Raw genomic sequence first — 13,028 nt, forward strand, 5'->3', positions numbered from 1 at the left:
TTCTTTTACGACGTAATGTAAGACTTGCTCTCTGGCGGCTGCTGAAACGAACCCATGTCTAAGAGGTCGCGGTAAAGTACTGGGAATGGTTTTTCAGAAAGTGTTATTTTGAAAGAAAATTTTCTTTTACGCGAGGTGAACTGTGTTACGTGTGAGAACGTGCAATGAATATCGTAAATCACAAAGTGTTTGACTCTCATTTTAAACTAAAAAAAAATTCTGGAGCAGCCACTTGGAATAATTTCGGCCACAGAAGACCAGACATTAACGCCACTTTTTAAAATTTTACTCGTACATTTGTGTGATGTATCTTAAAGTGTAACACATGCTAAAAGAACCAATGTTATAAGTGTTAGCTTACTTTTTTGTAGCTTGTTATTCATCAAGACGAGTACTATATGTGAAAGCTTAACTTTTCTTCTAGCTACACAATGTATAATTTAAACCATTACCTTTCCCTGTTTGTGCGTTCACGCTAATTAACAGTGATGATGTTATTGGCTGACTACATCACGTGTCCTATGCTCTGAATATCTTCTGTAATTGGCTGGCGAGAACACGTAATATGACCTATGATTGGCTTACAATAGCGCATTGCAATCTCTGTTTCAATACTTTGGAAACTAACGTGCTGTGTTTGGTAGAACTCGAATTTATACTTTCCTAATCAGAAAATATGCAGCGTACATGTTGCTGCACATCAAAGATCATTCCAAAACGCGTTCCTTTTTTTCCCCCTTGCCGAGTTTCGTTTTCTTAAGTGCCGCGAAGTTCTCGCTGGTGTATAAAACCATTCAAAGGATTGATGTTTTTATAGCTCCGAGGGAAAGCACACAGTCACTTATCAAGGAAAAAGGGTATTTTCACCTTGGAAGAAGTGTATTTCCATGTGGGGAAAAGTGCGTTTTTAACCGGGAGATCCGGAACAAATCCGGGATTTTTTTTCTTGTCCGTGTGTATTCCCTGCCCGTTTCGGCCTTTACTGGTGACTCACGCTGACATACCTACTAAATTCTGCGCACGGATCAGTGTGCTGTGAAATTTGAATCAGCAGGGGCACAACTCACCGCGAGAGCTGCCTCAAAATATGGTTCCTACTTGCAACGTAAAATATTTATGTCTTACTGTCCTCAGAACTAGCTGTTACTTAAACAAAATTTTGAAACTGGACTAAACCTAAATACGACGGAGTATGCTTTCTTGTCATTCCTTTAAGTGTTTATTTTACGTAGACGATAATCCTTTATTATCCAGCCGGCCGTGGTGGTCTAGTGGTTCTAGGCGCGCAGTCCGGAACCGCGGGACTGCTACGGTCGCAGGTTCGAATCCTGCCTCGGGCATGGATGTGTGTGATGTCCTTAGGTTAGTTAGGTTTAAGTAGTTCTAAGTTCTAGGGGACTGATGACCACAGAAGTTGAGTCCCATAGTGCTCAGAGCCATTTGAACCACCTTTTATTATCCGACTGGCTAAGAGAGTGGATGTGTAGTTGAGAGAACTGGGATTCACCTCCACCTATTGTCAATTTTGATTGGACATCAACTTGAAATGACAGTGCGACGGGGAGGTAAAATAAAGAAGAAGCGCATATACAAATTGTTGGTTAGGAAATGTTATTGCAAATGTTGGCTCTCACGTAAGTCTCAGGGGATGATTTCCACCCTTGGCGCATTAGGACACTTCCACATCCGCGCATTTCTTATAGTTTTTGAATTAATTATTCACTCAGACATATGTACAGAATTAGGCGATTATTATACTAAAATCAGTTTTTCACGACACAGTTCAATCACTATTTATTGGCATAGTCCTTTTCTTTCACACAATGAAATTAGCACTGGTGAGACAATTTAAAGTTTTACTTTAATAATAATTTTGACTCCGAGCCCCCAATAGCAGTAATGTAGGCTGCTACAAACGAAAATTATTCAAATAATTCGAACAGAACCACCATTCCCACTGTCCTCTTTGTTCTAACAGTTTTGGCGCGGAATCACAGTTCGTCACCCAAATAAACGTAGCATTTCCAGTTCACCAAATATTTGCTTGCACACTTGCACTATGAAACAATACTCTTTGTCGAAATAAATCGGTGCGAAAAAGAATTCTCTAACGACCACATGGGCGATCATCAAGTGGGGCTTGCTCGCCACCCACCCTCCAAAACGACTGACCAACGTCTGACCACTGGCCAAGATGGCCGTTCGCTTATATAGGCTCGGACGTCAACCCACCTGGTTATTTAAGTAACAATCTCACCAGTTAAGGTCACAAATTTTGATACATACATCCATCGACAGAAAAAAGTACATCTTCGGAGCCGCACTAAATAGTGCATCTTACTTACTGTTTTAAATTAATTTCTAGGATTATTCTATAGACGGTAAATAAAGTTTTAGCTTTTGCAAATTTTCGCCACTTAGCGCAAATTTGTTAGTTTACATCTATGCTGCAAAGTTTTAGCACAGAACTGCATGTAGCACCGGTTTTAGACGTAACCTATAGCGATCTACACATTGCGCAGCTCAAAATCTTAATATCTATAATAATTAATTAATTATGGGCGATAAATGTTAATAATAATTTGCAAAGAATGAAAACTATTGCAAGTGTATCGTATAACTTAACTAGTTTAAAATACGTGTCATGCCAACCAAAGTATTATATAGTGCCGTTCTTTACGTCATGAATTTTCTATTGAATTTTATAAACGTTTTTCTCTCAAACTTTGTTTATTGCTCTTTACGGGTTTAATTATTTATGAATCTTAACATATGACTATGGCACTCGATCCGCTATGTCGAGACGATTTTAATGAGTGCTTTCTCATCCCTGTAAGTTGTTATTTACTATTTTTATTAACCTTTCAGTATTCGTGATATTAACCGATCTTGAGGTTACTATAGCTTTTGCTTCTCGTGACATGAAATAAAGATCGAGCTTTCAGAAGGTGCATATTGCTGACCACAATCCACTGCCGCATCGCTCTTCACCGTAAGTTACATAGTTTTCCCGTAATGCGAGAAAAACCAAATGCCCCAAGTTGTGGGCCACGTGGCCGCCCGGTGGCAGACACATCACACAGACCGTTGCAAATTTCGCGCAGGCGCGCCACGCACTTCCGCGAATCGCGCACCATGTAGTGCGCTCGCTCTCCACAAAGCAATCCTTGCATGCTAGAAATATTTATCTAGTAACGGGGGTTTGTACCGTCGCAACAGGCAAACATAGTTTTTGGAAACGTTTAATTATCCAGTCTAATTGTTTTATTGAAAGAGGTTTGCTGTTAATTTTCAGTTAGTTATACAAGCTGTTATGCCAATCAGTTGAAAGTTATGTAACGAAAGCACTGCAGTACTTTAGAACACGGGTGACCACTGTGGTAAAGGACGTATCAGAGACACGAGTTTGTTTTCAGGTGGACGAGTGCCCAGAGTATACCTTGACGGCGTACAGCTCTGACACCAGAGGCAACGTACTGTCGGTGACGGACCTCACCACCAGAGCCTCCAAACACCTGCAGAGCCAGTACTTTCACCCCAAGCCTGGCTACCTCTTCACTAAGGCGGGAGGTCCATCCTACAACCTGCCAGACGGCCTCAATGGAGTGACGGCCGAGGAGAGATGCAACGGGAGACTCTACTTCCAGGCGTTCGCCAGCAACATCCAGGGTTTTGCTAATAAGCAGGTCGTCCTGGAGGCAAAAGATGGGGATGTTTTGGATATCAAGATGCAGGTAACGTCACATCGGTTCCGCTGTCGCACAATATGTGAAACACATCCACACGGAGAGAATTTTTGTACTCATGTGATACCCAGTTTCTGGCATATATACCCTTCTGTTTCCGGGAACCTTAGTGAAATATACGATAAAGGCCAGGTACAAAATAAGTCAAGTGGACTGTACTAAGTTCTACATAACGAGTGTCGGGCAATTGCGTTCCCATAATCTCAGCAGTCTCTATTGACAGAGTATGGAGCCTTTTATGTGGATTATAGAAATTAAGGTTGTTACTGCTGTCACAGGGTCTACAAAAACCTACTTAACCAGGATAAATTCACGTTTATGCAACGTTATTCTACTCGTGTTCACCAATGGACATTTCGTGAAAGTTTACAGTTCTCCTGCGATCCATGGCATGAAAGCAAAACTAATTTTGCCCTTGGTTATCACTAAGAGAATGACAAATTACAGTCTGATTCATAGCACAAAACGAAGGAATCGTTGGTTGTTTTGAGCACTCAATAAAGACTGAATTTTTTCATTCAACTTATCATACGATCCCTCGTGCAACCAGCTATCGCTAGATGCGTTTTGTCAGGTTTTTGCCTACCAAATGTAACACTATAATCTATGAGAAAGCTATTTAGCATACGTAAATATTCCAGCGACTAGTTACAAGACACTGTTGTCGTTATTTGCTTACGGTTGAAGTTAACATGTTATGACATTCCATTGTAATCAGAAGTGCCCAGGCCTCTAGTTACAAAAAAATATCCTCATAGTATTCTTTCTGCAGAAGTGGAGTTCCCATTACCAATACAGTATTCCTGTGCACCAACACGTAAATGATTTTATTTTTCATTCTCCATACCTAGCAGTGGATCAGGATGTTAGAGGTATGGTTTTCGTTTTATTTTCAATGTCCACCTCTAGGATTGCAGCGGTTCTATTCAGACAATTACCAGACGAGCTGAGACTGGAGTAAATGGAGGATCCCCGTTGGAGCAAATTTGTCACATTCAGCTTGAAGCATCTTACAGCTGCGAGATGGTGCTATGTTTCATCGTCCAAGGGAAAACCATGATATTATTCGTGACAATTAAAGAAAGACATATATATAAATAAGGACATAATTTCTACTCTACATATACACCATCGAATGGCGGTTCTCTACCCTTTAACCAACAGTCGTTCTCATGGACGACATCATCTTTCTTCCAGGATTTCCATTTGAGTTCCACAAATATTTCTATTGCACTTGCATGTGGTCTACGCCGGGCTGTTACGATCCCAACATTAGGTGTTTGAATTCTTCCCTATTCTCTGTTCACAAGCTTGCTGCGTAAGGGCTCTAAAAGCTGGACCATTACTCTAGATTTAGTCGAAGTAGCGTCATATATGTGTGTTCCTGCATCTTCGTAGAAACTTTTCTACAGATTTGCCCTCCATTGGCCTCACTTATTACTGAAACTGCGTAACCGTCCGAATTATTACCGCTTCTTAGTACTACCACTAAAGACATTTAAGATGTGATTTGCTCTAGTTACTAACCTCTAATCTTATAATCAGATACGATCGCGTTATTTCTCTGTGCCATAGGCATTGAAAGACTGCCATTTATTGTATTAAATCAAAATGTTGTCAAAGTGTTTCTGTTATGTATTACAAAGGTCCAACGGTGGTCCTTTGATGAGTGCAACAGTATCGTCAGTGTACGAACTTACAAAGCTGTTGATGCTCTCTGATAAATGTTTTTAGCTTGCTTGAAGTACATCCGAAGTTACTTGCGTTTCTGTGGGGCATTCGCCATCCTGTACAATGTACTGGATTCTGCTGATGAAATATTCATTCCACCAGTCACACATTTGAGAAAATATCCTTTACGGTGGTGGAAACTGTGGTGTGACCAAAACTGTCACACTAATAGAAGTGTTGCTTACCATTACTAAACGTATTCGGAAATGAGTGGAACAGGTATAGATTTTTCTGTTATCTGTTCGTAGCTTTCTGATTAAGACTGGTATATGTGTTTCAGGGTGATCTGCCAGAAGAATTGCCTGGGCAGAGTGGAGTAATGGCAGTGGATCCGAAGGGGCAGTTGCTTTTCTTCCCCGTGTTAGATGAACTGGCCATCTACTGCTGGAATACAAGCAAGCCTCACGACCCAAAGAACTTCCGCGTGATATTTCAAGACGATGAACGGCTACAGTTTGTCAGCAGTATCACCATAGGTCCCAAAACACAAGGATTATATATAATGAGCGATCGATTGACATCCTACCTATCAAATACCACTAACTTTTCTGAAGACCACTATCATATTTTGTATAGTGACATAAATAATAAAGAATGTTAGTTCTGCGTACCACAGATTTTGTTTTGTAAATTCCAAGAACTATGGTGCCTCAGCAAGACCCAACGAAAGTAACCAGGAATGTATGATATACTGAAAATAATTAAATATAGAATCTCGAAAAATTTAATTCGAACTTACTTCGTTCCCTCTTAAACCTCAGAATAATGCATATTACTTTCTGACATTTAAAAAAAGGAACTAAAATTACTCGCCATCATCGGGTATCACATTAACTCTTATATTCTCACTCAGACATACGTGATTTGGAAATGGTGCACGTGCATATTTATGTAATTTCAATCTCATCCGACTTAAACAACGGTAGGAATCCTAGGATTTCTTGTTTCGTCAACGGTAAAGCCGCTAAGCATGGCGTACTATCTCAGGCAGGGGAAGAACATCTGTCGTGTCCTTTCATAACGGCCATCCGATCATTTGCCTAAAGCAACTTAGGGAAATCATAAGAAATATAAATCTCGATGGTAAGGTGGGGATTTAAACCATTATCGTCGCGAATGTAAGCCTTATGTGCAATCTACTGTATCATCTGTTTTTCTGTCTCAATACATGTCCATTAACAAAACAACAACAAAAGAAATAAGTGGAACACTGTGAATGGCCGGTATCTCAACAACGATATGAAGTGCATGTGTCGTAGATCAAGGACACCATTTATCGCGATACGTTGAGGCCTTCTCTTTACAGGACACGTAAGTGTTATAGAAAAGTGCAGTGGTTCTGTTTTCTTAAAAATGAACGTTTTGACCTTAGCCATTACAAGTATTTCTTGTGAAACAAGTGCAACAAAACAGTTATTCCACTTTTCTTTCCTTACAGCTGAGGCTGCTGTGACGTATTACTTCTACTTTTTAGAAGTTTACGTTTATATTCTAATTATCAAATATTTGTGTGGCTGTATATCTAACACAATGTTATCATCAACTGACTGCCTTAGTGACAAGTATCATAATATAATTTCTTCTCGTGTTGAATCTATAGGTATATCTTCACTTTTTCTAACTGTGGAGGATTTCTTTTGACTAGTTTCCCAAGGGTACATGTACATGGTGTTCTAAAATTTGCGAAAATGTTTTACAGTTTACAGTTTGTGAAAACACTCTGAAAAATACGTGCTGTATCAACCCTGTAGGAAGGGGAACATGGTTCAGCATGTCTTTCAGCTCGAACACCATGCATAGATCCTGATGCATCTAATGTGCTAGTTGCGACTACCAAAGTTGCCAAGTTACAATCTTGTTATTTACAATTCTTGTTGTAATATATTGCTATCTAATTTTATTCTGTTCGACAAATGAATGGGACTTTAAGACTCAACCCCCCCCCCCCCCCCCGGCCATTCATGACAGATGACAGGGTATTTACAGCAGTCTTCAATTGCTTTTCAAGAAGGTACCAATACTGCGTTACACATGCTTTTAAAGATTGATATGAGAGTCTGAACCATCAGCCCTACCTCCTTGAGGGTGAGCTGTTACTTCAAATATGTAACCACCTCCTTCCTATAGCACTCTTAAAATCAAGGGAATGTTAAACTTCAAAACCCTTTGACAAAGAACGACGTGAATTGTATTACCTAATTTTCTTTATGATAATTTGGCCTCATGGTGTGTGGCTCTTTACGGTGGTGCTTTGCCACACTATAGCTCATAAAACAATTTGACAAAGAATATTTAAAATATAAGTATTTATTTTTCCTTCAGAATGATACCTCAGAAAAGTTTGTCATAAGATATTAATAAGTTAAAATGCGAGAATAAAACAAGATACTTATTTGCATCTTTTCAAAAGAAGCATTTCTGTGAGCCGAGTTTAGCTATATTAAAAGCTCAAAAATATTTCTCCCAGTTTCAGATATTCATGAGTATTCACACGCAAGAAATTGGAATTTATATCAGATTTATTTTTTTATTATGAAGATCTGCTAGGAAATTCGTTGTCGGATTATGACGAGTTCACCTCTAATATATCATTTTAAGTTTTCCTTAGACTGAAATTTATTGTTAATGGCTAAACTTTTATATCTGCCGAGAAGATTTTGAAAATGTTGGTTCCTGAATAATAGACATCATTCTGGACTAAAGCAAGGGACTTTAACCTCCATGAAGTTAACTTATTTACAGTACTCGTTTCATGAACTTAACGCTTGGTTTGAAAATGAGATGTATTACTTATGCGCAATATTTTAAAGTATGAATGTACTGGGTAACAATAATTAGCATCCTAATTTCCTTGAATGTGCCACGCTGGACGTTCTTGAGTTCATGCAACAAATAATTTATAATACAGACTCTTGAATATGGCAATTGTTTAGCTTCGCTTAATGAATTACCTCAAGAAACTGTCCTCTATGGCTTAATGAAATGAAAAGAAGCGAGATATGACTCATTTTTTATTTTTATGTCACCTATGTGTACCAGTGTCGACAATGATAAAAATAATTTGTTTAGGTGCTTTAGTAGTGGTGACACATGCTCCTCCCATTTCAATTTATTATGAAGTTGTAGTCTCAAAAGTTTAATGCGGTCAGCCTCTTCTCCATGCCAATCATATTGTAGGAATAAACTGGGTGTGGGGGGTAGTTCTTACATGTTCTGAGCTGAATATAGAACATTATTTGAACATGTAGTGACAAAAAATCGACTAGGAACCAATCATTAAGGATAACAGCAGTAGTAACCAATAACGTTTCTAAATTTTATGCCTAACTGCCTCTTTACTTGCAAACATAATATACTAGGCATTCGAAGATGTTAGAGATGACACGTCATTTGCTTACCCCAAAAAAGTAAGATGGAACCCCATGGGACACCTCATGTAATTAGTTCTCAGCTGATGATGCCTGAGAGCTTAATACAGGTCTCTTTTCCGTTGACACCTCACGTTTCCTGTCAGGGAGACGCAATTTGAAGCATTTTGTGGATTTCTGGTGGCACATCAATATCCCTGTTTTTTTTGAATGGGCACTGCTGTAGTTTACACAGTTAGCTGCTTTTTACAGGTCACGGAATACACCAACACCCTGTAATTTATTGCGTGAAGATTGAAGTACATTTTTGCTGTATGTCTTAGTGGCCTTCACAGTACCGGAACCCTGTATAAAACCAGGCTATCACGTCGACAATATAGCTTGATGTTCAAAATTAAAGCAAAAAATGGCTATTTCTCATCCTAGGTCTAATTCATGATATAATCAGACAAACTGTCAACAGATGTCCATAAGATCGTGTTCTGCATTGATGATGGCATTTTAGTCAATAGACAACCACGCCTACTATGACGTCAGGGCAACTGTCAAACTGGTAGTGTTTGCCGGTTAGTCCCACATCCCACAATCCCTGTGTACACAGTCAAAGACAGTATGGTATGGCACAGAGGAAACGGGTACTATATTGTCTGCAGCAGAGGGCTGTAGGAAGAGCGGAAGCAAAAGAGTTGAAAACAAATGTGGCTCGATGGCTTAATGTGAATCGATCTGTTGTTTTGTTGGATGTGACGTCAGTTTACAGAGATCGAAACTGTATATCGAACACCAGTCCAGAGTCGACTACCCGTGACATCAGAAAGTACACAATGGTACGACCTCAATATTGCAAGACAACTGGCACCTGACTTTGCAGCATCCACTGATGCTGTATTGAGGCAAACAGTGCGCACCAGTCTTCGAGAGATTGTCCTTTACTGCCGCATATGTGCTGTATGCCTACCTCTGAAGTATCTTCACTGAAGAGAACGTCTAGCGTCTAGAGAGGAGTCGTGAGCATGTCGCCTGGATGGACGAACAGTGGGCAAATACTCTTTTCACACATGGATTCAAATTTGATTTGGAGAGTGATTCTCGACGGATTCGTTTCTGGAGGGAACGTGAAACGATTTCGGGGCCCAAACATTGTGGAAAGAGAGCGAAATAGAGGAGGATCCCTAATGGTTAGGGCCGGGACTATGTCAAGTATTCGAACACACTTCATGAGACTGCACAGATGACACATCAAGGTTTAACCTCTATCATGTATTGTGGCGAGAACTTGGGAGCTCGTGTGTGGTTGTTGCGAGGTGCTGTGGACCGAGAATTCGTACTGATGGAGTAGAATGCCTGACCTAACAGTGAAAGTGTGGTTGCTGTTTTCTTGAAAGCGGAAAGTATTGCACGAATGTCGTGGCCTGCTCGCTCTCCCGTTTTGAATCCCGTAGGGCATGTCTGGGATGCACTAGAGAGATGGCTTGCATCACATCAGCATCCACCAAGACTTGTGAGCAGCGCTGCAGGAAAAGTAGGTGCCATTGCCCTAACAGGAGATTGATGACATCATTCACAGCATGTCCGGTCTTTGCCAGGCGTTTATTGCAGCCAAAGGTGATCACACCCCAAACTGCGTATTAACCAATTGCTGGAATGTGTGTACAAATCCGTTAACTTGGGAAAAAGGGAAGAAAATTTTTGTCTACCGTTATGAATGTCGCAGTTGTTTATGTTCTTTATTCATTAAATTTTTTCCCTTTTATTATCACCTGTTTATATTGTTTTTTTAGCAAAATGAATGCAACCTGCCAAAATTTCCGTTTGTTGCTCTAATTTTTGACGTCAGTGTATTATTTGAAGTCAGGCAGGTAAGAAGTCAAACTGCATATTCCCTTTCTGGGATTTTCTAATACGTAGGCAAAAGTAAGTTGGATGGAAGCTTGATAGTACTTTTTTCATCTATTTACTTCCATTAAGGGTTGAGTTGAAAAAAATTCACTCATTCAGATGTGCCACTGACAAAATGACTGGTAACTGAAACAAATTAATATATTACTAAATTCAGAACTAAACTCTTGAATTAACTCTGCTGATGCTTTATGATAATCACTAATTTATTTTGATTCTAAATATTCACAGTGGACGTTATTTCTATTGTTATAGCGGGCACTATATTTTGGTTGTTGAAGATATTATTAATGGCTGGTCACAGATATTCCTGACGTTATCATCTTTCTATGGCACGCTTTTTAAGGACATTATTAATAAAACTTATGTCTTTAAATCATGTCACCAATACTGTTTACATCACCCCAGTGCATGTCTTCAATGGGTTTCCTGACATAAGCAATTTTATGCTTACTAACTATATTCCTAAGCTACTTAGAAGATTTTGTAACTTGATGAGCATTAACACACAACAAAATGAATTGTAGGCCATGATCGGAGAAGCCATTGATTTTTGGTATTTTAATATTGTTTTCCTCAACAGAATGTTGTATAATGATATTGTCATTGGCTGAGCAGTTAGCTAGCCTACATTGTGAAATTTTCAGTAGGAATGCACATTGTTATTGACTGAAATATATGCTTACCGTAGGAGTTTTTAGAAAAATCTATAGTATCCTCTCCGACAACCATCACTTATCTGTGTTTACTGTTACATAAGCCAACAGAGCTTCAAGTTGATTTATGAACAACTAAAATTAGCTGCAGGGGCTTGGAATATCTTTGCTATTAGGAATGATTTATTATGAAAATCTACTTGTTCCTCTTGTTTTCTTGTCCTGCCCTGACAATATTCACTAACTACTGGTGCATTAACTGTTTGTGTTATTCTATTTATAGTATAGAACTGAATGTACTGCATTATGAGTTCATTTGGAAAATTCCAGTAGTTACTAATTCTTAGAGAAACATCACAAAAAAATTTCTTCTGTTCCTGTCTGTGACAAGATTGTTGTTGTTGTTGTGGTCTTCAGTCCTGAGACTGGTTTGATGCAGCTCTCCATGCTACTCTATCCTGTGCAAGCTTTTTCATCTCCCAGTACCTACTGCAACCTACATCCTTCTGAATCTGCTTAGTGTATTCATCTCTTGGTCTCCCCCTACGATTTTTACCCTCCACGCTGCCCTCCAATACTAACTTGGTGATCCCTAGATGCCTCAGAACATGTCCTACCAACCGATCCCTTCTTCTGGTCAAGTTGTGCCACAAACTTCTCTTCTCCCCAATCCTATTCAATACTTCCTCATTAGTTATGTGATCTACCCATCTAATCTTCAGCATTCTTCTGTAGCACCACATTTCGAAAGCTTCTATTCTCTTCTTGTCCAAACTATTTATTGTCCATGTTTCACTTCCATACATGGCTACACTCCATACGAATACTTTCAGAAATGACTTCCTGACACTTAAATCAATACTGGATGTTAACAAATTTCTCTTCTCCAGAAACGCTTTCCTTGCCATTGCCAGCCTACATTTTATATCCTCTCTACTTCGACCATCATCAGTTATTTTGCTCCCCAAATAGCAAAACTCCTTTATTACTTTAAGTGCCTCATTTCCTAATCTAATTCCCTCAGCATCACCGGACTTAATTAGACTACATTCCATTATCCTTGTTTTGCTTCTGTTGATGTTCATCTTATATCCTCCTTTCAAGACACTGTCCATTCCATTCAACTGCTCTTCCAAGTCCTTTGCTGTCTCTGACAGAATTACAATGTCATTGGCGAACCTCAAAGTTTTTATTTCTTCTCCATGAATTTTAATACCTACTCCGAATTTTTCTTTTGTTTCCTTTACTGCTTGCTCAATATACAGATTGAACAACATCGGGGACAGACTACAACCCTGTCTTACTCCCTTCCCAACCACTGCTTCCCTTTCATGTCCCTCGACTCTTATAACTGCCATCTGGTTTCTGTACAAATTGTAAATAGCCTTTCGCTCCCTGTATTTTATCCCTGCCACCTTTAGAATTTGAAAGAGAGTATTCCAGTCAACATTGTCAAAAGCTTTCTCTAAGTCTACAAATGCTAGAAACGTAGGTTTGCCTTTCCTTAATCTTTCTTCTAAGATAAGTCGTAAGGTCAGTATTGCCTCACGTGTTCCAGTGTTTCTACGGAATCCAAACTGATCTTCCCCGAGGTTGGCTTCTACTAGTTTTTCCATTCGTCTGTAAAG

General features: G+C 39.3%; 1 protein-coding gene across 1 annotated transcript in view; it reads left to right on the forward strand.

Moving 5' to 3' along the window:
- LOC124789004 overlaps positions 1–13,028 on the forward strand; it is a 54,769-nt gene that overhangs the window by 6,443 nt on the left and 35,298 nt on the right. The window contains exons 2-3 of the mRNA XM_047256290.1: positions 3,417–3,734; positions 5,758–5,930. Coding sequence (XP_047112246.1) covers positions 3,417–3,734; positions 5,758–5,930 — 491 coding nt within the window. The remainder of the gene's footprint in view (positions 1–3,416; positions 3,735–5,757; positions 5,931–13,028) is intronic.

The sequence above is a fragment of the Schistocerca piceifrons genome, chromosome 3 (genome assembly GCF_021461385.2).
Source record: "Schistocerca piceifrons isolate TAMUIC-IGC-003096 chromosome 3, iqSchPice1.1, whole genome shotgun sequence".
In the NCBI taxonomy this organism is placed as follows: Eukaryota; Metazoa; Arthropoda; class Insecta; order Orthoptera; family Acrididae; genus Schistocerca; species Schistocerca piceifrons.